General features: G+C 42.5%; 1 protein-coding gene across 2 annotated transcripts in view; it reads left to right on the forward strand.

Moving 5' to 3' along the window:
• Positions 1-27,588, forward strand: part of RETREG1 (reticulophagy regulator 1) — a 143,593-nt gene that overhangs the window by 96,835 nt on the left and 19,170 nt on the right. For both annotated transcript variants that reach the window (XM_040353537.1, XM_040353538.1), the window contains one exon: positions 20,057-20,183. In XM_040353537.1, the coding sequence (XP_040209471.1) occupies positions 20,057-20,183 (127 nt within the window). The remainder of the gene's footprint in view (positions 1-20,056; positions 20,184-27,588) is intronic.

The raw sequence follows: 27,588 nt of genomic DNA on the forward strand, positions 1-27,588 counted from the left end.
TACATAGATACCCATGTGTCTCGTGGGAGGTCTGATGGCATAGTGTGTTGGTTTTAGCCAGAGTCTGGATATGGCAAAGTATCTATTTGCTGGATTATTATAGAAACATCCACCAGGCTCTATATGGTGGTAATCGCTGTCACTTCTTACATTTTCTGTACCTAAGAAGGGCAGGAGAAAGTGGGGTATGTAAGTGTATAGGGGGGATGTGTCAGCTAGATGAGATGGGCAAAGGAGATAGGGTACATAGGGGAGGAAAATGGGGGTGGTCATGGTAGAGTACAGAGATCTTTTCTTTCAGCTGTACACTGCCCCAGAATTATGGTATGCAGGCCTTTGCCACATTCAAGAGGTGTAAAAGAAGGGAATTGTTATACCGTTTTAACTAATAACGGAGTATCATGGAGTAAGAGACACACCCATAAGGATTTAAGTGGAAGTTTTGACTGCAGACCAGAAGTTCTGTTGTCAAGGACAGTCCCAGAAAATATGTAGGAGCGTGCCCTCAGTTTCCTGACACCGCTTACAAAAGTAGTAGGATATATTAGTAGTAGTTAGAAAGAAAACATGTTCTCTTTTTTTCCAGACGGAAAAAATTTCTATCGGTTCGTCTGTATGGAACTCCGATGGAGAAAAACACGCATGCTCGGAAACAATTCGACGCATGTTCGGAAGCATTGAACTTCATTTTTCTAGGCTTGTCGTAGTGTTGTACGTCGCTCCGTTTTTTACGGTCGGAATTTGGTGTGTCGGTGTGTATGCAAGACAGCTTGAACGGAATTCCGTTGGAAAAACCAGTTGGAGTTTGTTCCAACGAAAACTCCGATCGTGTGTACAGGGCATAAGGCTAGTCAGCGGATCCTCCTCCCTTTTCCCAGAAGTGAATTAGTAGCCTTCCTAATGTAAATTTATAGAGAGCGGGGCACTCAGAAGCTCTGGAAAGGGGCAGCAGAGGTAGTAAAGCTGCTGAGATGACTTAAAAGGACTTCAGTGCTTCTGCTGTGGAATTTACACATTGCTCCACGTTGGCTACAGCTACTAAGGTTGGGGTGGGGGCTCGCTTTAAAGTTAATTTCCTACTTGTAAAAAATATGTAGAAACTTGAAAGTCCATAGTCTTCTTCATGTAGTTTCATTCAGTGTCTCAGCTTTATTATTAGAGCACATCGGGACTTTAAATGAGGAAAATCACTTCAAAATATAATAGTACACATGATACCCCTCTTTGTTTGCATATATATTTAGGGTGGAGGCTCATTACTCAGGGTGCTGCAGATCACATCAATTTTTTTTATCTATTAAAGAGCATCATTACCCAAGATATGGCTTCCCTTGTTTTTGTACCTAAATTTGCTCACTTATTGAATATTTAGTGCATTTTAGTGATTTTTTGGACACTTGGGGGCTGATATACTAAAATCAAATATCATTTTTTTTTAAGGGAGTTATAACTTTGCAAGGGCATTTTCCCTTAGCTTAGTGAGTGAGGTGAAACTCTCTGAACTGGCACATTTATCTATCTGCATGAAAGAAGCAGTGACCTGACCTGAGCCATTGCTGAACGCTACTTCGCAATGTATTCAGGTAGTCATGTTCATTGCATGTTGTTTTCCTATACTACACCATGGTTACAAACTTTCTCAGAATCACATTTACGTAATACTTTAAACTCATAAACCCCATGTTATCAATTGTGCTTACAGCAAACTCATAAACGTATTTAACTGGATAAATGAAAGCCGTTTAAGGCAATAACAGAGGAAATAGTTGATAACATTCAAGAAATCAGTTTAGATATACTGTATGTTAAAGTCCAGCTCTCCAGTTACTGTAAGTGAGGCCTACAGGTACAAAAAATATCAAACCACTTCTTATCTGTCTATGACACTGGTTTCAGGAATAAACTTGATTCATATTTTTCTGTCAGACTCCTCATAGGTGTGAAATAACAACAACTGGATTGAGAAAGATCACTTGACTATCGACACACGCATGGGTGTGCCTGGGCACACCCTTATAACCCTGTGTGGCGCAGATTCGCTCTGTTTAAACCCCTGATATTTCAGAAAAGCCCCCTAATGGAGCTTCTAAAAAAATTGTAAAAAAATTATAAAACATTAACCTGCCTGGCGGTTTCCCCGAGCGTGACTCGGGGTGGGTTTTTTATGTTGCGATCGGTATCCCCGAGTCACGCTCGGGGTAAGCTATGCAGAGCCTGCAGCGTGCGCTGGCTTACCTTCGCCTGGATCCAGCGATGTCACCGCGCTGTGTGAGCGAGCGGGACCTCGCTCGATTCACACAGCGTCCTCCTGTGCCGCCGATCTCCGTTCCCTGCGACGTTACGATGCACGGGAGCGGAGAACGGCGCCAAATTCAAAAAAGTAAACAAACACTATACATACAGTATACTGTAATCTTATAGATTACAGTACTGTATGTAAAAAAAAACACACACACACCCCTTGTCCCTAGTGGTCTGCCCAGTGTCATGCATGTTCTTTTATATAATAAAAACCTTTCTTTCTCCCTGCAAACTGTAGATTGTCCATAGCAACCAAAAGTGTCCCTTTATGTCAAAAATGGTTTTAGATCAGCTAAAAAACAGCGATAATAAATTATAATCACTTGCAGAATTGTGCGATAGCGATTTGTGGGGAAATTCGTCATAAAAAAAAAAAAAATAATGACAGCAACAATTCTGCAACTGAGAAAATTTCAGTGATTTTGATTTGATTACATTATTAAATATTTTTTATTAGAATTATATTATTATTTGTTATAATTATTTATAATTATTTATTATATTATAATTTATAATTTTGTTTTTTAAAAAATGTCATACCCGGGATGCCTATTAAACTCTGGTTTGGTCAGATTTAAGTGAGTTATTCCTAAGGCCGGGTACACACGGACAAACATGTATGGTGAAAGCGGTCCGTCGGACCGTTTTCACCATACATGTCTGCCAGAGGGCTTCTGTACGATGGTTGTACACACCATCGTACAGAAGTCCGCGCGTAAACAATACGCGGGGCGTGTCCGCGGTGTCGCCGCGTCGATGACGCGGTGTCGCCGCGACAATGACGCGGCGACGTGGGCGGCCCGCCTTTAAAATGCTTCCACGCATGCGTCGAAGTCATTCGACGCATGCGAGGGACGGCGGGCGCCTGGACATGTACGGTAGGTCTGTACTGACGACCGTACATGTCCGAGCGGGCAGGATTCCAGCGGACTGTTTTAAAACAAGTCCAGGAATATTTGTCTGCTGGGAAAAGGCCCGGCGGGCAAATGTTTGCTGGAATTCGGCCCGCTCGCGCCCACACACGACCAAACATGTCTGCTGAAACTGGCCTGCGGGCCAGTTTCAGCAGACATGTTTGGTCGTGAGTATGGGGCCTTAGAATTACAGGCCTACAGTAAACACCAAATTTCCTTGAAAATAATTGTACCGCTTTTGGTACGTAATTCCAGACAGAATCATACCGCCAGGGAGGTTAAATAATAAAAATAAAAACGACACCATCCACTGCCCTTCTGACACCAATCTCTGCCCTACTGACATCCTTCAATGCTACTGACACCGTCAGTATAAATACACATATCTGTTTGAACTTTGAACTTTGAGGTGCACACCCTAATGCAGTAGCCTGTGCACACCTATGCATTCTCTGCATACATGCCCTGGCTAACCAGTCTATGGAAAAATATTGGTTGTTTGGGGTGGACTTTCATAAATGATTGTTTGCGTTTTCCCATGCTACGGCTAGAACCATCAGTGTCTGTTTTCATCCAAAGTGATTGTACATATTTATGAGGATATCTTTTACAGGATACAATTTGTAAAAGGTGACTCTTCTGACCACTGACTCATCTCAATAGCTTTATTCCCAATTATAGGACAGAACACACAGTTCATTGGGAAGGTAATTTAATATTGGAAGAGTGTCTTTCAGTTATAAGATCTCGATACAAAAGCTTTAACTGATAAATATGGTATTCTAGGGTTGATAAGTGTTAGGCATTGAGATATAGTTAGGCCCCATACACACGAGAGGATTTATCCGCGAATACGTTCCAGCGGAACGTTTCCGCGGATAAATCCTCTCGAGGATTTCAGCAGATTTCTCTGCGATGGAGTGTACTCACCATCACATTGAAATCCGCGCCGAAATCCTCTGGCGATGACGTGTCGCGCCATCGCCGCGATTATGACGCGGCGACGCTGTCATATAAGGAATTCCACGCATGCGTCGAATCATTATGACGCATGCGGGGGATCCCTTCGGACGGATGGATCCGGTGAGTCTATACAGACCAGCGGATCCATCCGTTGGGATGGATTCCAGCAGATGGATTTGTTTAGCATGTCAGCAAATATTCGATCTGCTGGAATCCATCCCAGGGGAGATATATCCGCGGAAACAGATCCGCTGGAGTGTACACACCATAGGATCTATCCGCTGAAACCCATTCGCTGGGATTTTTCAGCGGATGGATTCTATCGTGTGTATGGGGCCTTCGATTTAGCATTAGGGGTTAGGGGACAGGGCCGGGACAAGGGGTGGGCAGGAGGGGAGGCTGTCCTGGGCACAATGGTTTATTGCAGGGATGTGGAAACCCTAACCCCAAGGGAAAGGGAAGGGCGCAGTTTGGCATCTATGCCCTGGGCACTGGATGGCCTTGTCCTGGCAGTGGGTTAAGTTTAGGAAGCAATCTCATATTGGTGTGTGGTAAAGTTCTGTGTTAGAGGTTATATGTTAAGTATTTTGTTTGCAAGTTAGATTAAGTGTTAGGAAAAGGGTTTGGAAACCTAAAGTTATAGGGTTAAGGTTTAATGTAAAGTTTAAAGTATATGGCACAGAAAATGATAAAAAATAACCACAAATGCAATACATCTCCAAAATGCATGCATATTCTCACATACTTTATCGCTTTAAAGACCCTTCAAACATAGAAGCGTACCCATTTATATGCCACAAATGTGTTGTGGGCTAAAGCTGGTCATACATGGATTACAATTCTGCTGGTCCAGCAGGGACTGTACAATGGCCTTGTCTGGGTTTTTTTTTTTTTGTTTCTTCTGCTCGATAAGTGCAGGCTATAGACGGCAGCACTGATCGGTGTAATCTGACAGCAGGGAAATCTCCCCACTGTCAGAATACAAAGGCTCAGCGGGAGGATTTACCTATCCACCTTGAATGTGTGCATGGTGGAATCAAGTAATTTTTTCATTCAACCCACTAGCTGAACAAAAAAAAAATTAAGCCAGCTATAGACAGTTCAAATCACAGCCGCTTAACAGGAACCAGGCAAGATTTGAACAATGTATGGGCATGCTGAATGTACCCAGATCTATCGATCAATCAGCTTGGGTGTATCCAGCCTGTCGTATTTTACATGCAATTCTTGCCAGTGGCTAAAATAATAATCCTGCCAGGGAGAAAACAGTGTTTTCACAGTAGGGGTTCTCCCATCAACACTGAATGTGTTGAAGGGAGAATCAAGCAATTTTCTGTCTTCCAACCCGTTGTTGCAGGAAAGAAAATCGCTTTGTCTATGACCAGCCTCAAGCCAGGTACACATCGGGAGATTATCGGACAAAGTATCATCTGTTGTTTTTTTTTTGTTTTTTTTTGCATGCTAATCTCATATCAAAAATAAAGAGGTCACTAAAGTAAGGCCCCATACACACGAGAGAATTTATCCGCGGATACGGTCCAGCAGACCGTTTCCACGGATAAATCCTCTCAAAGATTTCCGCAGATTTCTATGCGATGGAGTGTACTCACCATCGCATTGAAATCCGCGCGGAAATCCTCTGGCGATGATGTGTCGCGCCGTCGCCGCGATTATGACGCGGCGACGGGCGCGACGCTGTCATATAAGGAATTCCATGCATGCGTCAAATCATTACGACGCGTGCGGGGAATCCCTTTGGATGGATCCGGTGAGTCTGTACAGACGAGCGGATTCATCCGTGGGATCCGATTCCAGCGGATAGATATTCTGTGCATGTCGACAAATATCTATCTGCTGAAATTCGGAAATATCCGCGGATAAAAAACCGCCGGAGTGTACACACCATAGAATCTATCCGCTGAAACCCATTCGATGGGATTTATCTGCGGATAGATTCTATCGTGTGTACGGGGCCTTACAAGAATTCTCATACGATAGAATAAAAATTTGGAAGTGATGTCATGTATTGTAATGTATTTTTGGATGACAACTGTAGTGATTAAACGAAAATCGTACGACCTGGTATTGTATGAGAAAAATTTTCATGCTTGTCCTATCAGATAATCGAAAAACGTGTACGAATGATCAGATTATCGTACGATCGCTTAGATTTTCTAATTGTGTGTACCGACCATTACTCATCTATGAATGCCTTTTGTAGAGCTCATTGGACCAAGCAAAAAATATTTTATTTATATAGAAGAGAATGGACAATTACACATTCACTGCAGGTCTTCCTAGTACAGGGCCAGTCCGTAGGCATGAAGGACAATTGAGATCTTTGCGGACATATCAGGAAACATTTTTTCTTGTCCTTTATTTTTACTCCTTAAAAATGTTTAGAAACACTCCGAACAACTGGTATAACAATTGCAGAGACTGATTACAGTAAGTGCCGGTTCACACTACCGCGACTTGGGATCCGACTTGTGTCGCCCCCAAGTCACGCGACATGAGAAATTACATGTTAGTCAATGAGAGCCGTCTTAATGTACACTACTGAAGTCGCTCTGACTTCAGAAAAGGTTCCTGTACTACTTCAAGGCGACTTGTACCCATTGATTTCAATGGAAGTCGCCGCCAAGTCGGATCCCCTGTCTTAACTGAAGCAACTTTCCAGAAAGTGAAAATAGTTTTCTAAGGCAATCCCCTCCCTCCCACAGAGTAGATTATTATGTGATTGGCCACTGGCAAAGTCACCTGTCCTGGAGACGACTTGAAGTCGCGTTGTATGTCGCTCCAAGTAGCGCTGAAGTCGTGCTCAAGTCATCCAAGTCGCTCCAAGTTGCCTTGTAAGTTGCGCTGGAAGTCGTGTTGCCCCAGTGTGAATCGGCACTGATTGATTTACCTGCAGTAAATGTTTAATGAACGTCACAAACACTGTTTATGAATGTGCCCCTAGTCACTTGTGAAATTTAAGATGAAAATCATTTAAAAAATTAGCATAGAACATTGCACAATAAATCAATAAACAATGTGCAAAGTGCATTAACATGTTGAATCAATTGACAGTTATCTTTTATATATTCTGACAACTCTGAACTAATACAACTTAAAATCTGATCAAATAATATAGAGTACTGTTTTTCATCATTGATTTTTGTACTGCCCGAATAAATAAGCAAGAGTGGCCTTTCTCTATTTACTTTAGGTTATGTAAATGAGGGTATGTATCCTGTACATGGCTCAGTGCTTGTGTCTGTTTGTACAAGAATATCCCTGCCAGAGCAGCAGACTGACACACAAGCCATCACATGCTAGTGTGTTCGGTTGGAAAAACTGGTCAGCATCCAGGAGCTTCCTCAGGTTTAGCATACACGTGTTATCTCCAGGAAACCTACTTTGTTTTTGCAGGTTTACTTATTGTGTTTTTTTGTTACACTGATTTCCTCATGGGACTTCTAAATTGTGCCTGCTGTGCCATTTGTGCTCCTTGGAGGTACATATATTTAGTTTTCCAGCTCTACGTTGGAGTAAACCACCAGTCAGATAATCAAGCACTGTAACATAGAGTAATTGAAGACTATGCAATTGTGCATTAAACCAGATAAAAGGAAAGTACTTCTATACAACAAAACCTTATCTGTTTCCCAGTCATAACTTTAGTATTATGATCATTGACTTTTGTCAACTGACTTTCCAAAATTGAAATGATAGCTTACCAAATGTTGTAATTATCCATGTACAATGCAGGTTTCCTTTGCTAGAAAGCTATCCAGCTCCAGAAACCACTCCGCTTTTTAGAGATCTCTGCTATAACTCTGTACCCCCTGGGTCATACGATTCTCCAATGCTCACCATTATGGTTTAACAATATGTATTATGTGTATTGTAGTTAGGGAGTCACATCGGCTGCTTTAAGGGATTAGTTAATTAGCTCATGTTAATTTATGTTTCTGTGTAATATGAGCAGGAGGTAGGAACCTCCTCCTCTTTAACTGTATATAAGACTTGTATTCTGGTTCTAATAAACGTATGTTTTACCCTACACTGAGCTACGACTAGTGAATGGGAATAGCTAAGGGGTCTTGGATTGTGTGATAGCGGACAGAGGAGGGATACGGCGGAGAGACTCATCTTGAGTATGGGGATTCGGGGGGCTTGGCAGCGGATGTAGTCAGTCGCACATCTTTTGAGCTCTGACGAAATTCCACCCTTTTATCCTGCTAATCGTTCCAGACGGCCCGATACTGGCCTCTACCTACCCTCCGGTGCTTTCTGACTCTACGCTCGACTATTGCAGTGCTTTTTCTCGGCTGAGGAGATGCCTAAGCGCTGTGCTGCGGCCTGCTCTGCTCCAGACCACGCGATCCAAGATGGCAGCGCAGCCTCAAAATCGGTGGAGGATCGTAGCGGCTCCCAGTCAGACTCAGACGACACCGTGCCCCTGGAGGAACCAACGGCTCCGGTGTTACCATGGGGGGCAGTAAGTACTACCCTTGTGTCTCACACACCGCAGGCGGCCATGTCTTCAGGCTCGGCTTGGCCTGAACCCACATTAAGAGACATACTCTCTGCGGTTAAATCATGCAACCTCTCTGTCACTGTCCTGGCGACAGAGATCAAGGGGATGAAAGCTGAAATGTCCTTTATGCGCCAGGACATACAAAAATTAAGGGGTCACACTTCTGATGTGGAAGGGCGCATCAGCACACTAGAGGATGACTGGGCCCCCATGCAAAGGGAGTCGCATGCCCAGCAGTTGATGGTGGCCAAACATGCCGTGAGACTCGACGATTTAGAAAATAGGCTTCGCCTAAATAACTTTGGGGCCATTGGTATCCCTGAGAAGATGGAAGGAAAGAACCTGGTTCATTTCATAAAGCAATGGCTGCTAGAAAAATTTGAGTACGGGGGTCCATCACACTGATCTTGTCTGTAATTATCTTAATATGTATCATGGTCATATGGCACTTTTGCACCCTGTTTCTTATTGCATCTTGGAAGTGTTTTTGTTGTCATCCTGTACCATTGCGTACCCTTGTTCTAATGGTTTATTTAAACGATGTGAACTTTGTGTTATATTTGGTGTTCTTTCTTCAATAAAATATTTGAACAAGAAAGCTATCCAGCATGGAAAGTTTTCCATAAACTAACAAAACTTAACTGTGAATGTGGTTTTCTTCAGGAAAACACATACATGTCTAAAGTGCAGGTCCTTGACACAAAATAATCCTTTTTAATTCCTCTAAAACAGGGGTCTCCGAACTTTTCAAACAAAGGGCCAGTTTATTGTCCTTCAGACATTAGGAGGGCCGGATTGTAGCCAGCGGGGGTAAAAAATGTCCCGGGTCCAGCATTGATGAGAGTAAATATGGCCTCAGAGTTTGCAGTCAATAGGATAATGAGCAGTGCCCCTATTAGTAGGAGTAATTGAATCCTATCATTGGTATCAGTGAAAGAAATTGTGCCCCCTTGTTGGTGTCAGCGGGAAGAATAGTGCCTCATATCAGTGGGAGGAATAAAGCCCCAAGGGCCGGATAAAGGCTAGCAAAGGGCCACATCTGGCCCTCGGGCCGCAGTTTGGAGACCCCTGCTCTAGAACTCCATTCCATTCAAATCGCAGGCCTGGATAAATTTTTAAGGGCTTTTGACCAAAATGAGTTGACTAAATGATGGAAAGAAAGTCTGATGATTTTTTTTTGTTTGTTTTTATTTTTTTTGTTCTGTAGAACATTTAAATTACATTTTACTGTGTATGCAAGCTTTTGTCTAACAAAGTCCAGAAGCTCTCCCGTAAAGGGTTGTAGAAGATATTTGATGATATCATTGTCTGATAAAAATAAAATATTAAAAGCCAGCAGCTACAAATACTGCAGCTGCTGACTTTAAATATTAGGACACTTACCTGTCCCGGAGTCCAGCGCCGTCGGCATCAGAAGACGAGCAATCGCTCGTCACTCTGCTGCTCCCACCACCATCCTCGGTGAGGGAACCAGGAAGTGAAGCTTTACTGCCGGTTCCCTACGGCGCATGCACGATTTGCGCTGCGCTGTGCTCACTGGTCCCCGCTGTGTTCTGGGAGCCGTGTGTTTCCCAGAACATGACGGGGATGGGAAGTGACACACTACCCACAGGTCCCCGCAGAGTGGACTCCCGGAAGTGGGTGCAAATACCTGTCTTAGACAGGTATCTGCACCCCCCTGAAAGGTGTCAAATGTGACACTGGAGGGGAGGGGGGAAGAGCGGAAGTTCCCCTTTAGGGTGGAGCTCCGCTTTAAGCTTTGTCAAAAAAAAAAAACTGGCAGCTAATTTGTTTCTTTGCAGAGCTGCACCAGGTTTTTCACTCTCCAGTTTTAGTAAATTAAGCCCAAAATGTAGTAATTGCACCAAATTAGAGACCCTCTGCAGAGCCCAGTGGTTTATATTCTAATCTTCAATTACGGTATGTCTGTAGTTAAAGTGACCAGTTCCACATGTAGAGCAGGGGCAGGCTACCTCGGCACTCCAGCTGTGGTGAAACTACAGAAATCTGCCCATGCCATGTTGTTGTCATAAAAATAATAAAGATTTTATTCCAAATTTATATTTGTATGACAATTGAAAACAGCGTATTGATAATAATTATTTACCTTTACTCTGTATTCCAAAAGCTGTTTTTTATATGTTGAACATGTGACCAGCAGCAGAGGACTAGGGGCTCCTCCTGCTTATGTTCCCCTGCAAATAGGCTGGGAAAGAGATGGGTCATGTGACAGCTATATATATCAATTAGGATAAATGTGCTTAGATGTGTTTTTTTTTTAATAATTACAATGCCATCATCCATATACAGAAATAGAAGATACAATGTAAATGTGTGTGTTTAGTATCACTTTGATGGCATTGAAATTTGGTGATTCCGGTTGACTAGTTTAGTCCCTGTTTTTTTATAATGGTTCTCAAAAGCATATGTAACGACAGATCGTAGTTGAAATTGAATAGGTTACTGAAGTCATGAAAATTCTCGTACGAAAAGTGATGTCATGTGTTGTAGTGTATTTGTATTGTATTTTCGGATGACAACTATACTGACTAAACAAAAATCGTCCGATCTGGCATTGTACGAGGAAAATTTTCGTGCTGGTCCGATCTAATAATATTTGATGAACTATCGCGATCGACTCTCGAAAGTTAGTGTACACACGATCCAAAAATCGTACAATTCTTCCTCGGACCACAGTTTTCGTCCGATATTCGGATCGTGTGTACGGGCCAGTAGTGCATTTAGGTATTGTGCTGCCCTAGGTCTGACTAAACTCGTGCACCCCTAATTTAAATATGACCCACCCCTTCCTGTTTAAGACCCGCCCTGAAATTTTTGAGTGGGGACACTAGTTCTGAGGGCCTGGTGGAGGCAATTAATTCCCTTAATTTGCATAGATTTCCTCTCACTTTCTGTTTGGCTATGGGGCAGGAAGTGAAGGTAAATCTCTGCAATGGGACATGGATGGTAAACAAATAAACTGACGGGCTATAACTCTCCCTTACTCTATCCAAAATTAAAAAGTGTTGCCTATAGTTCTACTTTAAGCACACATTTCTGATAAGAAGATCTAACCATGCCAATGGTGCAGCAGAGTGAGAAAGGTTTGTGGTCCAGGACAGTCAAAATTAGAAGCAGCGCCCCCCACACAGTTGTGAAATGCCGGCCGCCCGCATACCGGAAAAGGTGCGGCTGCTTTAATTTGCCTCTTACCCCAGTCAGCAACCAGAAGACTGGTGCTACACTAACAGTGCCCTAGGCCTGAGCCTTGTTGGCCTAGGCCAGGATACAGCGTTGGTACGGGCCATTAGTCACATTACTGGGGATTCTGGGAACTATATATCCAATGCTAACATAAATAAATCACATCTAGTTTTGGACATGTTTTTTTAGAACATACTTTGCGTAATTTCAGTTTACTTCTCTGCTTTCATGATGTATGTTGTTTGATTGTATTTCCTAGAGCTATGTTCCAACATAGTTACTTGGAAGTATTTACTATCTGCTCACATGATTAGGTCACTCTCGTAGTTTAAAATGGCAGGTTTCGAAATCTGCAACCTGAAACTCTGTGATCTGAGGTGGGTTGGAGACTGGTAACCAACCAGACCCAACAGCTCATGAGATTGCCTCACTACTCTTACTACATGAGACTGTAAGGTCATTAGTCATCTTCAGAATAAGATAATATGAGATGATACCATAAAGAGGAGAGGCAACGGTGTCTGGCAGCTGACGGGAGACTGCCCAAGTAATGAATCCCTGTGTGTGTGTGCTACGCTGGATTCGGTTTCAGGAGCTTGGTGGAATGCCAGAACCACAAACAGTCAGAGATAACATTGCTGCCAGGCTGTCACTGCCAACAGAAATCACATGAATTGTCTTAAGTTTGGATATTTTAAATAGATTGCTAAAATTGTGTACATTATCCTTCTGCAAACAATCTTAAACCTTCAGGGGGTTACATGGCAGTAAAATTATAAATCAGCTATACTGTTTAAACTCCATGCAGAATAGACTAGGTTTGGTTCCTTCATTAACATAGTTAACAGCTCTGAGACTTTAACAGGAAGAACTCTTACATTGCCTTGATGAATTTAGGACTGGTAATAGTGTTGTTCAGTGCAAACAGGGTTCTGAAATGACAGGTGCTCTTTAAATGTAAGGACTCGTTCTTGCTGGTATTTAGAATCTTTAATATTTCCAAACAAAAGGAAGGTTTCCTATTTAGAATAATAAGCTGTCCGATTAGTAAAACAGCGATATCAGAACCGATTCAATCATACAGTTTGTAGTGTACATAGATTTGCAAAACAATGGGATAAAGAAATATTCCAGAAGTTTGTTTGATCTCATGGTTACTGTAAAATTGTGTGAATGCATCAATGCAGCACATCTCAGCTTGCAGAGCTTGGATTCATTGAATGAGTTTACCAAAACTGTAAGTTTTGCAGAATGTACAGCCTCATGCTACATGCTCTATTTCATGGTGAACATACTAAATGATTATTGTATATTAAATAGAAAACTATTTTTAGATATATGCTTACTCCAAAAGCATTTTACTAAAATAAATTTAATAAAAAAAAAAAAAAAAACTCATATTTAACCACTTCCTTACCGCGTCATTGTGAAATGACGGCGGCAGGAACCCCTCCTCGATCCAGGAGGACGTCATATGACGTCCTGGGCTTTCCGGGTGGATATCTGAATGATGCCTGCAGCGAGAGGCATCATTCAGATATCCTTCTCTCCTGCCGGCGATTCTGCACAACGTAAGAACGATCATAGCGGTGATTCCGCCGCTAGATCGTTCTTACAGGCGGCGGGAGGGGACATCCCCCCCCTCCCGCCGCCATCCGGTGCTTCTCCGGGCTCTCCCGTGCCATCGGGGGCCCGGAGAACGAATCGTCTGGCGCTCGCAGGAAGCATAGAGACCAGTCATCTCTATGACCGTCGGAGGACCCGGGCGCGATGTGATGACGTCACGCCCGGGTCCCCGTAAGTAAACAAAGCCGCAATTGCGGCTGCTAAGCAACCACAAGCATGAGATCGGTGAATTTGTTTTCACCGATTTCATGCTTTCCAGCCTGGAGGAGAGATGTGGGGTCTTATTGACCCTGCATCTCTCCATAAAGAGTACCTGTCACACACATTCCTATTACAAGGGATGTTTACATTCCTTGTAATAGGAATAAAAGTGATAATAAAAAATAAAAAATAAAAAAAAAAGTGTAAAAAAAGAAATAAATATGTAAAAAATAAAAAAAAAATTTTTTAACGCCCCTGTCCCCAGTAGCTCGCGCGCAGAAGCGAACGCACACGCAAGTCCCGCCGACATATGTAAACGCCGTTAAAACCACATATGTGAGGTATCGCCGCGTGCGTTAGAGTGCGAGCAACAATTCTAGCACTAGATCTCCTCTGTAAATCTAAACTGGTAACCTGTAAAAAATTTCAAAGCGTTGCCTATGGAGATTTTTAAGTACCGAAGTTTGGCGCCATTCCATGAGTGTGCGCAATTTTAAAGCGTGACATGTTAGGTATCTATTTACTCGGTGTAACATCATCTTTCATATTTTACAAAAAAATTGGGCTAACTTTACTGTTTTGTTATTTTTTTTAATTCATGAAACAATTTTTTTCCAAAAAAAAGGCGTTTGAAAAATTATTGCGCAAATGGCGTGCAAGATAAAACGTTTCAATGACTGTCGTTTTATTCCCTAGGGTGTCTGCTAAAAAAACATATATAATGTTTGGGGGTTCTGTGTAATTTTCTAGCAAAAAAAATATGATTTGTACATGTAGGAGAGAAGTGCCAGAATAGGCCTGGTATGGATGTGTGTATAACTGCCCTGTATGGAAGTGGTTAAATTAAAAAACATTTTTTTTTCTTTTTTTTTTTTAAATCATCAATTTTATCCACCCTTCCCCTACGTTTCAAATACCAGGCCATGTGGCCTTCACCATCAAATGAGTCTGACAATTTCTCACCTCCACCACCACCTAATGGACATCAAATGCTTCTGTACCGCTAATACCCAAAATAAGGGGCAGTGTAGGGGGAAAAGTACATGCATCATAGCCTCTCTGGCGATATGATTATGTCAGATTTTTTAATCTCAAATCGGTACATTGTTTTGCACAGAAATTTGGCATTTCATATTGTAGACCTGTAATTCTTAGTAATAACTCACTTAAATCTGTCCAAACAAGAGTCTAGTAGACATCCCGGGTATGATAACGTTTTAAACAAGAAATTGTAAATTATAATATAATAAATAACTATAATTATAATAAATAATAATATAACAATAATAAAATAAATTTCCCCACAATTCACTTTATCTCTCAATTCTGCAAGTGTTCTAATTTATTATTGCTGTTTTCTAGCTGCTCTAAAACCACTTTTGATGTAAAGGGACACTTTTTGGTTGCCATGGACAATCTCAAGTTTCCAGGCAGAAGGAAAAGTATTTATAATATAAAAGTGCATGCAGGGCACTTGACAAAGCATTAGGGACACAAGGGAGATGAAATGATTTGATACAATACACTGTAATCTTACAGATTACATTACTGCATGTGATATGTTTTTTGTATTTTTTTGAATTTGCCACCAGGCTCCGCCCCCATGTGTCATGGCGCTCACAGGCAACGGAGGCCAGAAAACAGAGCATCTGGCGGAGGATCCGGTGGAGGACACAGCGGGGGACAAGGCAGGATTCTGGTGAAAAGGTAAGTACGCTGTACCAGGATTCTGCAATGCATTCCCCAGTGTGGCTCGGGGGTTACTGCTAATGGTACTGAAATGTAACCCTGAGCCACAGGGCACCGCCAGGAGTGTTAAGTAAGAACAACACTGAAGTTTGTGTTGCACAAACTTCTCTTCTGTAATTATTAAAGCCTCATTCACACGAGGCTGCCGGAGAGCCTCGGAAACGTTTGAAAAGGCCCGAGGAAACTTCGGCTGACCTCCGCAAACCTCGGAAAGACTTCCTCCCCGAGATTTGCCGAGGGCATCCGTGCTATCCTCTGGCCTTTCCAAGCATTTCCAAAAGGCGCCGATCGGCTGCAATTGGCGATGTTCTGCTCTGCGCGGCTCCAGCGCCCCCCCACCTCAGGCCAAAAGCGGTACTGCACACCGCTTTGGCCTGAATCGTGCTCGTTTTGTGAGACAACACTCGCAACCGAGTCACGATTTTTTTAAATGCAGTGCTCGTATTGCGAAACGCTTGTTAACCGCGTTACTCGCAATCCAATGTTCCACTGTATACAGTTATGTCTCATGATGTTCAAAAAATAATAACCCACAAAGTACTGTAAATGTCCTACATTCTGAGTGCTGGTTGACATAATTGACCAAATATGGTCCTGGTCCTCGCAACAGCACTCATTGTGTTTGTGTTAGCGGGTCATCCGGGTGTCGTTCCTAGGGATTGACGGTTGACTTTGGATTTACACTGTGGGCCACTTTTTTTTATAAGTTCCGACATGACCTAACTTACGACCCCCTACATCCACCATACCAGGAATATGGGGAAGAGGCCCTTGTCCCAATTAATATGAGTGAGGACAAGTGGCCCTTCTAGCAAGGTTCACTCCCCATGTTGAGGGCATGTATCCTGGTATGGTTCAGAAGGATGCATGCATGCTTCTATAAGGGTTTGGTATGTATTTTTGGGGGGACCCTACTCTTCTCTTTTTTTTTTTTGTTGTTAGTTTTTCCCTTAATTCCATACCAGAAGCCAGCTGGGAATTTTTTTGCTATAAAATCAGGCACAGAGACAAAAAAAACTATTATTTTGCTAACGTTTATAAATAAACCCCTAAGTCTTTAAAGACTCTAAAAGGTCGTGGCTCAGTGTGCCTACTACACGTGCATCCTGACATTTTAATCTTTCCAATTCTGGATATGTATAAGCTTTATAATGCTCTACAGTAACATGGTGTGGGTACCTGCCAAGTTCATAAAGCACAAACACATGTGGTCATTTGTTATGTCTTTTTATTGGAGGAGATGACATACAGGCACCTAGTGGTCAGCCTGCTTATAATAACTTACTATTGAGATACCTCTGCTGGTTGTTTTAGATGATGTCTATTGAGAAGGTGCTACTGGGAATATGATGAAATTAATGCATTTGAATTTACTAAGGGTTAATATGGAGTTGTGTGTTTTAACGTGGTAGTAAACTCTGTTACACCACTTGTACTTACAGGTAAGCCTATAATAAAGCTTACCTGTAGTTACTGTGAATATCTCCTAAGTTTGCACCGTTTAGGACATCACCGGTACATGCGTTCTGAAGGTCCAGTTTACAGTGCTGGTTTTCAGCTGAACTTGCACGATTTCAAACCGGCATTTCAGTCCGACTTCAGGAGCAATTTGACAGACATCTGTGCGGGTGCGTGCCAAAAGTAGGCCCTGTGTTGAAGTCGTAGGTGACGAAGCGCATCGGGCGTGGCTTTATGGCAAAACACTGATATGGTAACTTCATGTGTGTGAAGGAAGCTATGAGATCACAACACTGAGTCCCCTGGCATGTTTGGAATTTTAACAAGGCGATTTGAATCTTTTATGATGTGAGTGCATTACTTTTAATAAACTGATTACCTTATAGCGGAGGTCCACCCTAAAAATAGAAATTGCATAAAAAGGCTCAAAAAAATTAATATATGTTTTTACTTACCAGAAATGGTGGTTGCTAGGCAGATCTTCCTAATCTGCCTCTTCCTAGTGCGCGACTGGTTGTCCTCTTCATGTTGCCTTCTGGGAAAGTGGCGCGCTGTCTTCTGGGAACTGTGTGTATCCCAGAGAACAGTCGCCCATTCATAAAGTGCCACGCGAATCGCGCATGAGCAGTAGGAAACGGGCAGTGAAGCCGCTTAGTGAGGATGGTGGCGCCGGGACCTGCCACGATCGAGGGATCTTACCTGTCCATCGCGGGCACCTAGGACAGGTAAGTGTCCTTATTAAAAGTCAGCAGCTACAGTGTTTGTAGCTGCTGACTTAAAAAAAAAAATTGTGGCTGTACCTCCGCTTTAAGGTATTTTTACATGATTGAAGGCTCTGTCTCAATTTCTATCCCCACATGTGGAGAGTGGGGTAGATTCACAAAGAATTGCATGGGTACAGCGTATGTGAGATACGCTACGCCACTGTAACTTACATTTTTTAGCTTTGAATCCACAAAGAATTTGCGCCGTAAGTTACGGCGGCGTAGTGTATCTCTCGCGGCGTAACAGCGCCTAATTCAAATCGGCGAGTAGGGGGGCGTGTTTCATTTAAATGAAGCGCGTCCCCGCGCCGAACGAACTGCGCATGCGCCGTCCCTAAATTTACCGCCGTGCATTGCGCTAAATGACGTCGCAAGGACGTCATTGTTTTGACATGGACGTAAATTACGTCCGTCCCGATTCACGGACGACTTACGCAAATGAAAAAAAAAAATTAAATTAAACGCGGGAACGACAGCCATACTTAACATAGCAGGTTTAACTATACGCCACGAAACAGCAGCTTTAACTATACGCCGGAAAAAGCCGACTAGAGATGACGTAAAAGAATGCGACGGCCACTCGTACGTTCGTGGATCGTCGGAAATTGCTAATTTGCATACTCAGCGCGGATTACAACGGGAACGCCACCCAGCGGATGCCGAAGAATTGCATCTTAGATCCGAAGGCGTACGAAGATGTACGCCTGTCGGATCTAACCCAGATGCCGTCGTATCTTGTTTTGAGGATTCAAAACAAAGATACGACGCGGGGAAATTTGAAAGTACGCCGGCGTATCAGTAGATACGCCGGCGTACTCGCTTTGTGTATCTACCCCAGTGTCTTTATTGATCTGGATGGAGATTGGCATGTATAAGTGGCTCTTCAATAACATTGATAACATTGATAACATTTAATAGGACGATATTTGCCAGACACGAGAGTGAATGGCAACAGCATCCAGTGAGTTTTATTCCTAAGGGAGTGGAAGTGGCACACCTCACTTTGGAGAAGGATCCACCAGATTTTGTATTACTATTGTTTCACTTTTTTATCACTTTAAGTTGGACTGTATTACCATATTGATTTGCATATGTTAGCATATATTTTTTGGATATGCTATATTGGCCCTTTTTTATTATATATGGGCCTTTTTATGTTGATTTTATCACAATGTTAATATTTAGGAGATTTGTAAACGAATTAGTGTGCTACTGTGGAATTATTTGTCTATGTAGCATTGTTCAATGTTTTAATCAGTGATGACTTGGTTGTTTGCAATTGCACATATACATATATATATATATATATATGTTACACTGATTACAAATTCGCAAGGCGTATGGCCACATTTAGACCTTTAGGACACTGCTTCTGGTAAACAGACATCTAGGAGCAGTTGTGCATTTTTTTTCAGTTTTTCATGTTGTCATATCCGTACATGTACACAGGGTCATTTATAGTCATTTCTAGTCAGTTGAGTTTAGAAGCTTTTTTTGGAACGCAAAAAAAGAGGATCAGGCGGATATTCAGAGGCATTTCAAGTGCCAAATGCCTGTAACAGCATGTAAACGCTGCTAATTGCAGTAACTCACATTTAACAGTGTTTTATTTACAGGCATTTTTCATTTCATTTTCATGGCTATTTTGAAAAAAAAAAAAGTGGCTGTATAGTTCCAGTGGCTGATGTTACTCACGGGAGGCAGTGGCATGGGACCATTGGAGCCTTTTGGATGTGTAACCATTGACATCATTGATCTTTTTGCGTGTCTGTAAGGATGGCATCCTTTCCGACAGGCCAACAATTCTTAAAAGTCTTCTTCCCAGTGAACATCAATGTAAGAGAGGGACTCCTCCAACTGACCATTATTGTATGGAGTACCTTTGCCCCCAATAAAAGGGGACCCTTCTACACTGTCCAATGTAAATGGGGCCTTCTTTACTGACCACCAATTTAAGTTGACCCTTCTCCACTACCAGTATAAGGGGACCCTTCTCAAATGACCATCAATGTGATAGGGCCCTTCTCCAAAGACTACCAATGTAGGAAAGCTCTTTTTTTTTTACTCAACAAAAATGTAAGGCGGATCTTTTACACATTCTCCATTTACTACCAGTGTAATAGGGCACTAGTCTTTTTTTTTTTTTTCTTGATATGTTTTTATTTTTTTGCTTTACTTTAATTGCATGGTTATTACTGGAAATAATTTGCCTTAAAGGTTATGAGGGTGTTTAAAAAAAAAAAAAAAAAATCTGCCTTGGGTGTCAAATACTCTGGGCAACACCAAATTCCCATTTCTTTGTAAATACATTGTAAATCCTGTTTAACAGAATGTATTTGTTTCATTTGTAGGTGGGAGGCAGTCAACTCTAGTTCAGAATGCAAACCTCAGCTTGGTCAATGCATGGAAGAATCCTGGTCCAGTTACAGCACTTTCTTTCAAGAATTATCCCTCTTTAAACAACAAAATCCAGGCAAAGTATGTTATCCAGTGTTGTATGTTCAGAGACTATGTAGATTGTGAGGGTTGAACCTGAGTTTGATAATTGCAGATAGCGGGGATGATTTACTAAATTAGAAGTGATTTAATGATTTTGAATACCCAATCACGTATGAGAAAAATAAGGGGAAACGGGTGCTTTCTAGCACTTGCAGATGTCCGACCCATTTGCTAACACCCTCTATTTAACACATACCATATTTGCCGGTGTATAAGGCGACCAGTTGTATAAGACGACCCCCTAATTTTACAGTTTCTTTAAGATTTTTTGCATGTACTCACTGTATAAGACGGCCCCATTCCGAGGCTTCCGACGCTTCATATTTCTTCCTTCTGGAGCCATATTCTTCTTCATTCTTGATGGAGCTGGAGCCAATCACGACGAGCGATGTATTCTATTAATGGATACAAATCCTGCTTGGATTGGCAGAGGCTGTAACATCATCAGCCCACGCCTCTCTGACTCTCAAAGCCAATCCGAGCAGGCTACTCTATGTAGCCTGCTCGGATTGGCAGAAGTTGTTACTCCAATCCAAGCTGGCTCTGTATTCATTTGAATACATCGCTCATCGGGATTGGCTAAGCGGTATATACTGTATGTAGCCGAAGCTACATACAGTATTACCGCACACCCAGCAGGCATCCGAGCAGCTGACCCGGCGTATAAGACGACCTCTGCTTTTTGGCCAGTTTTTTTAAGTGTAAAAGGTAGTCTTATACGCCAGCAAATACAGTACATGCTTTCCAAGTGATGTTTGAATCTGTTCCATCGTTTGGTATAATCATGGCATGGCGTACACACTTCTGGATGTATGCGAACATTGCAATCTGAATGTTCAATTTAAATTTGCCGGCCTCTGCAGAAATGCAAGGGCCTACCCAACTGGATATAAATGTAATGTATTGCTTATGTAGGCCCATGTACTATATAACTGTGGGCAAATCTTAAAGGATATTGTACAGCAATTTTACAATCAGATTGCGGAGTGTAAATCCAACATTACAGAACACATTATTGTATATTCCTGCCAGCTCAGTTGTATAAGTGTACGTTTACATTATTTTCTGGGATAATATTAATATTCATAAGGCTTAATGAGATCACGTCCATCCACTATAGTGCCTTGAGCACTCTCCATAGGCTTTTTCTATTTCAGTAGCATTTTCAATGACTCACTGCACCATTTTGATTGCATCTGAGTGACTTTGCACTTCTTTACATTTGCAATGTAGTTCACTAGACAGTAAAGGGTGGACAAAATTATAAAGCTGACATGTATCATGAAAATTTCATATAGCAGAACTAAAACACTACATTTGTGCTTTTACAAAAAAAAAAAATGCATATGTAGAAATGATGAAAGCTGTATGACAGGTCCTATATGTTCAGAGCTTTTTTTTCTCAGAAAATAGGTGCAGGAACTCAACCACGACCCGTTCAGATTTCACAAACAGTAGAATGGTCTTAAAGGGGCATTAAATACAAGGATTGCATTACATACAGACTGCAAAGTTCAGGGGGGTTACACACAGAGTGCAGAGCTGTCACTTGTAAACACAGAAACCAGACTTCTGTGTGTACAAGTGATTGTGGTAAGCAGGCACCAAAGGGTCTGAGCCAGAGGTGGTGGAACTGAGTTCCCCCAAGTTCCCCCTGGAAAAAAAGCCCTGTATATGTTTATTGGAGAACTATATAGTATCATGCTGCCACTCATATAAGATAATAATATACTCTGTTAGATGATTTATTATTTTGTATGTAATGCTTTTAATACCTTTCTATAACATTGGCAAATGATAGCATGATGACTAGCTTAGTTTAATTACAATGGAAAATTGAAGAGTTGATGAACTGATGTTGGCATGTGGTCATCTTAGATTTGTATGATCTATTACAAGATTTATACTTTTATTGGTACATTCCAGCCCAGTGTAATTAGTGCCATATTGTAAAGCATGCTCTGTCACATATCACACATTCCAGCAAGTAATTAGAACCTGCCTTCTACAGTCTACATAGCAGATATTCCTGCTATGTCACAGAGTGCTCCAGCACATATACTGTACATCAGTACACTTTGGACAGTGTATTTCTACTAGGCAGTGCAATTACCACCAAGATTCATTGGATGCTAGTACTGCTGCATGGCAAATGTTCAGATTTAAGGGGCATCTTCACCCTCAACTTGGTTCCTCTCCATCTTGGTGCCCCTCTGCAGCATATATACTGTTTTTTTTTTTGTATGCTTACTTGTTTTTAGTTTCAGCCCACTCCCCATCCTCTGTCATTCGCCTAGGCCAGTGGTCTCCAAATTGTGGCCCTGCTTGCTTTTAATGGCCCTTACTTCTACTGATACAAGACACTATTATGCCATCTGACACCAACAATGGGGCACCATTTATTTCACTGACACCAATAATGGGGAACTATTCCTCCCTATGATACCAATGATGGTGCATTATTACTCCCCCAATACCAAATATGTTATTATTTTCCTGCCACTGGCCACAGTCTGGCCCTCCTAAAGTCTGAAGAACAATAAAACGGCCCTTTGTTTAGAAAGTTTGGAGACCCCTGGCCTAAGCGATTGACCTCAGTGCCTCCTGGTATATGTGTTGTTCAAATCCCAGGAGGCACTAGGAGCCCTGCACATCACCCTATTCACTAACAGATGAGGTAGTGAGCCTAGCAGCACATCATCAAAAGGCTGCACCAGAAACCGAAATAACCGGCATAGCCTTCTGGTGATGTCAAAAAATTAACATGGTGGAGCAGGACCCAGCGTCAGTTGCTGAAAAGAGGATTTGCTGTATGAGTATCTGAAATGTGGACAGCCCAGCATGAGGTAAGCAACGGAGAAAATAAAAATAATAGGGGGCTATTTAAGTAGAAAAAACACAACGGGCCAGGTTCACAAAGAGTTACGCTATCAGTAGATACACCGACGTAACTCGCAATCTAAGCCCGTCGCATGTTTAAGTGTATGCTCAAACTGAGATGCACTTAAACCTACCTCAGATACGACGGCCTGCGCCGTCATATCTTAGGGTGCAATATTTCCGCTGGCTGCTAGGTGGCGCTTCCATTGAGTTTGGCGTAAAATATGCAAATTGGTAGATACGCGGATTCACGAACGTACGCTTGCCCGTCGCAGTAAAGATACGCTGTTTCCGTAAGAGCTATGCCGGCGTAAAGATAAAGCTGCCCCCTAGGTGGCGTATCCTATGTTAAGTATGGCCGTTGTTCCCGCGTCAAAATTTTACATTGTTTGCGCAAGTCATCCGTGAATGGGTCTGGACGCCATTTACGTCAACGTCAAAACCAATGACGTCCTTGCAACGTCATTTAGAGCAATGCACGCCGGGATTTTTTAGGGACGGCGCATGCGCAGTTCATTCGGCGCGGGGACGCGCTTCATTTAAATGAAACACGCCCCCTACCCACCGAATTTTAATTCCGCCGGGTGATTTACGCTACGCCGCCGCAACTTTACAGGCAAGTGCTTTGTGAATAAAGCACTTGCCTGAAAAACTTGCGGCGGCGTAACGTAAATCAAATACGTTACGCCCGCCCAAAAATACGCCCATCTACGTGGATCTGGCCCAACATTTATAATACAGCTATGACACAGCAAATGCATTAAACAGCATAACATGTTGAGTAGGTTTATAAAGTGGACCTTTCTCAAACCGCTGATGACGCATCTCACAGTTTCAGTACATTTGCATCATTTAGTCTGATCAGATATCTTGAGTAAACGTGTATGGCCTCAAAAATAATTACTTTTTTGTGTTTTGTCATATCAAAGTCAGCTTTAACCTGCGAGCACTGCTTTGACTTGCAAGTGCTGATCAAATGGGAAGAGTCGATCAAAGATACACTCCTCTGAAATGAGAACAGCGATACATGAATCAAAATGTATCCAGTTCCTGCTGAATTGGCCGAATTTCTTTCCATGTATGACGAGCTTTAGCCTTCGTTCTAATTATACTTGCAGCTAGGGGGCAGTAAAAACAGAAAGCTGATTCACGTTTTCACTGCCCAACTACAAGCGAACATGGTGCAGGTCAAATGGGTACTGTCAGTGGCGTTGCGCCGTCGTAAGCCCTTTGAGAATCTGGGCCAAGATGTCCCACCTTGTTTTGTGTCTGCCCAACCATGAGTGCTCACCATCCCCCTTGCTATTAACTAAATGAATGAGACCACACATGGATTGGAGTACACATGGCCATAGCAGCCTTTTTATTAACAAAAAAAAAATCAGCCTGTTGGTCTTCTAACGGCACCCAGAATTCCAACTTATTCCACTTGTAACACTGCGAGACCTTTTACCATACCAGGCCTCTATCCGTGACACACCAGCTCGGAGACAACCCACACCTGCAGTGCAACTGTTACCATATTCCAGCTAACCTTAGTAACTGGAATACACCGGAGGGGCACATACCACCAATCAGCCCCCCCACACAACTCAACCATATTTTCTTCCACCGTCAAAAGACCAACCACCGCCACACAATCAGCTGCCATGACGTCCTTTGCTCATATTGCACCTGCAAAGAGATAAAGCAAACCAACCAAACGAAACACAGGGAGGGTGGGTGGGAAACTGCCTGCTTGTCACCTGTCCCTTCTCTGCTGTCCAGGAGACCCCAGCTATCCCTTAACCACTTAAGAACCGCCTAACGCCGATCTAAGTCGGCAGAATGGCACGGCTGGGCACAGGCACGTACAGGTACCTCGCCTTTAAAGGAGTTGTAAATAAAAAAAAAAATTATGCTGAAATGACTGTTTACAGGGTATAGAGACATAGGGCCAGATTCTCGTAGATCGGTGTTAAACTATGCGGCCGTAACGTATCTCGTTTACGTTACGTGGCCGCAAGTTTTACGGGCAAGTGCTTGATTCACAAAGCACTTGCCTGTAAAGTTGCGGCGGCGTAGCATAAATTCTCCGGCGCAAGCCGCCTAATTCAAATGATCCAGGTAGGGGGCGTGGATCATTTAAATTAGGCGCGTTCCAGTGCCGATCGTACTGCGCATGCGCCGTCCCTAAAATTTCCCGACGTGCATTGCGCTAAATGACGTCGCAAGGACGTCATTGGTTTCGACGTTAACGTAAATGGCGTCCAGCGCCATTCACGGACAACTTACGCAAACGACTTACTTTTTTAAATTTCGACGCGGGAACGACGCCCATACTTAACATTGGTTGCCCCTCATATAGCAGGGGCAACTTTTACGTCGCATAAGCTACGGAAACGTCGTAAATTCACTGCGTCTACTGCGCGTACTTTCGGGAATCTCGCGTAAATAGCTAATTTGCATAGACGACGGGGAAAACGACGTCGGCGGAAAAAAAATGCATCTAAGATCTGACAGCGTAAGAGCCTTACGCCTGTCAGATCTAATGGATATCTATGCGTAACTGATTCTAAGAATCAGTCCCATAGATACGGCGGGCCAGATTAGGACTTACGACGGCGCAAATGGCGTTGCGCCATCGTAAGCCCTTTGAGAATCTGGCCCACAATAGTTAACGGATTCCTTTTAAAAAAAGATTAAAAATAGATAAAAATCAATCATATAATGTACCTGTAGTTTCTAGTTTCGATTTTTGCATGTTGTTTCCTGCTTCTCTGCTGTACAGAGCCACAGAGCAGTGATGATTTGGAAAACTAAACTGATCCAAAGGGGAGGTGCTCTGGGGTTTTAGACACACAGTAATCACACCTCCTTAATTAGTGACCACAGAGAGAAAGCTCCCAGCACTGTGGTTATCAGGAAACAGACAACCAGGAAGTGTGGAGATCAGAGAAGAATTACAGCAACTTGAGAGCAAAAACGAACAATGAGGACATGAAAACAGCACTGCATTAAGGTAAAGAAAGCTATTAAGATAAAAAAAAAATCCTTTACAAACCCTTAAAGAGCCAAGCCGTGGGTGGCGCGTGCACGCGACCCAGTCCGAAGCTCCGTGACCGTGCCAGCGGGACCCGTGGACCCGATCGCCATCGGTGTCCCGCGATTGGTCCATGGAGCTGAAGAAGTGTAAACACACCTTCCCCATTCTTCACTGTGGCAATGTCAGTGATCCTCTGTTCCCTGATATAGGGAACGACAATCACTGACATCACACGTCCAGCCCCGCCCCCCTACAGTTAGAAATACATATGAGGTCACACTTAACCCCTTCAGTGCCCCCTAGTGGTTAACTCCTAAACTGCAATTGTCATTTCCACATTAACAGTGCATTTTTATAGCACTTTTCGCTGTGAAAATGACAATGTGTCAAAATTGTCCGATGTGTCCGCCATAATGTCGCAGTCACGAAAAAAAATCGCTGATCGCTGCCATTAGTAGTAAAAAAAAATATTAATAAAAATGCCATAAAACTATCCCCTATTTTGTAAACGCGATAAATTTTTCGCAAACCAATCGATAAACGCTTACCAAAAATAGTTAATGCTTTTTCATATCTTTTTTGAGGATATTTATTATAGCAAAATGTAAAAAATATTGATTTTTTTTTAAAATTGTCACTCTATTTTTGTTTATAGCGCAAAAAATAAAAGCCGCAGAGGAGATCAAATACCACCAAAAGAAAGTTCTATTTGTGGGGAAAAAAGAACGCCAGTTTTGTTTGGGAGTCACATCACACGACTGCGCAATTGTCATTGTTAAAGCGATGCAGTGCCGAATCACAAAAACTGGCCAGGTCCTTTACCTGCATAATGGTCCGGGTCTTAAGTGGTTAACTACCACAAACCCCTCCTCATCCTGTTGCTCCAACCACTCCACCTCTCCCCCCCATTCTCCACCTACAATCCTTAACCCCATATTTGCTTCCCCTTCTCACACTGTCATGCCGGCCCTGCACTTTCATTTTATTTTCTCTCGTTCCGGGCCTTACTTTATTGAAACAAATATAATAAATATAAATAACTTATAAGTGTTCAAACACTTTTTGTAGTTGAGAGTTGACCAAATAGACTCCTGCTAGTACAAGAACATGTCAGTGCAGGTAAAAAATACACTATAGGTATATATATATGGTTTGAATAATAGATGCTTAGGATGGAAAATTAAACAAAACTACCATATATACTCGAGTATAAACTGACCCGAATATAAGCAGAGGCACCTAATTTTACCACAAAAAACTGGGAAAACATATTGACTTGAGTATAATTCTAGGATGGGAAAATGCAGCAGCTACTGGGTAAACAATGCCCATCTGCAGCCTCACTGTGCCCATTTGCAGTCTAATTGTGCCCAGTTGCAGTCTCACTGTGCTCAGTTGCAGTCTGTTATTGTGCTCAGTTGCAGCCTCTCACTGTGCCCATATGCAGTCTCTCACTGTGCCCATATGCAGTCTCTCACT

The sequence above is a fragment of the Rana temporaria genome, chromosome 5 (assembly GCF_905171775.1).
Source record: "Rana temporaria chromosome 5, aRanTem1.1, whole genome shotgun sequence".
NCBI lineage: Eukaryota > Metazoa > Chordata > Amphibia > Anura > Ranidae > Rana > Rana temporaria.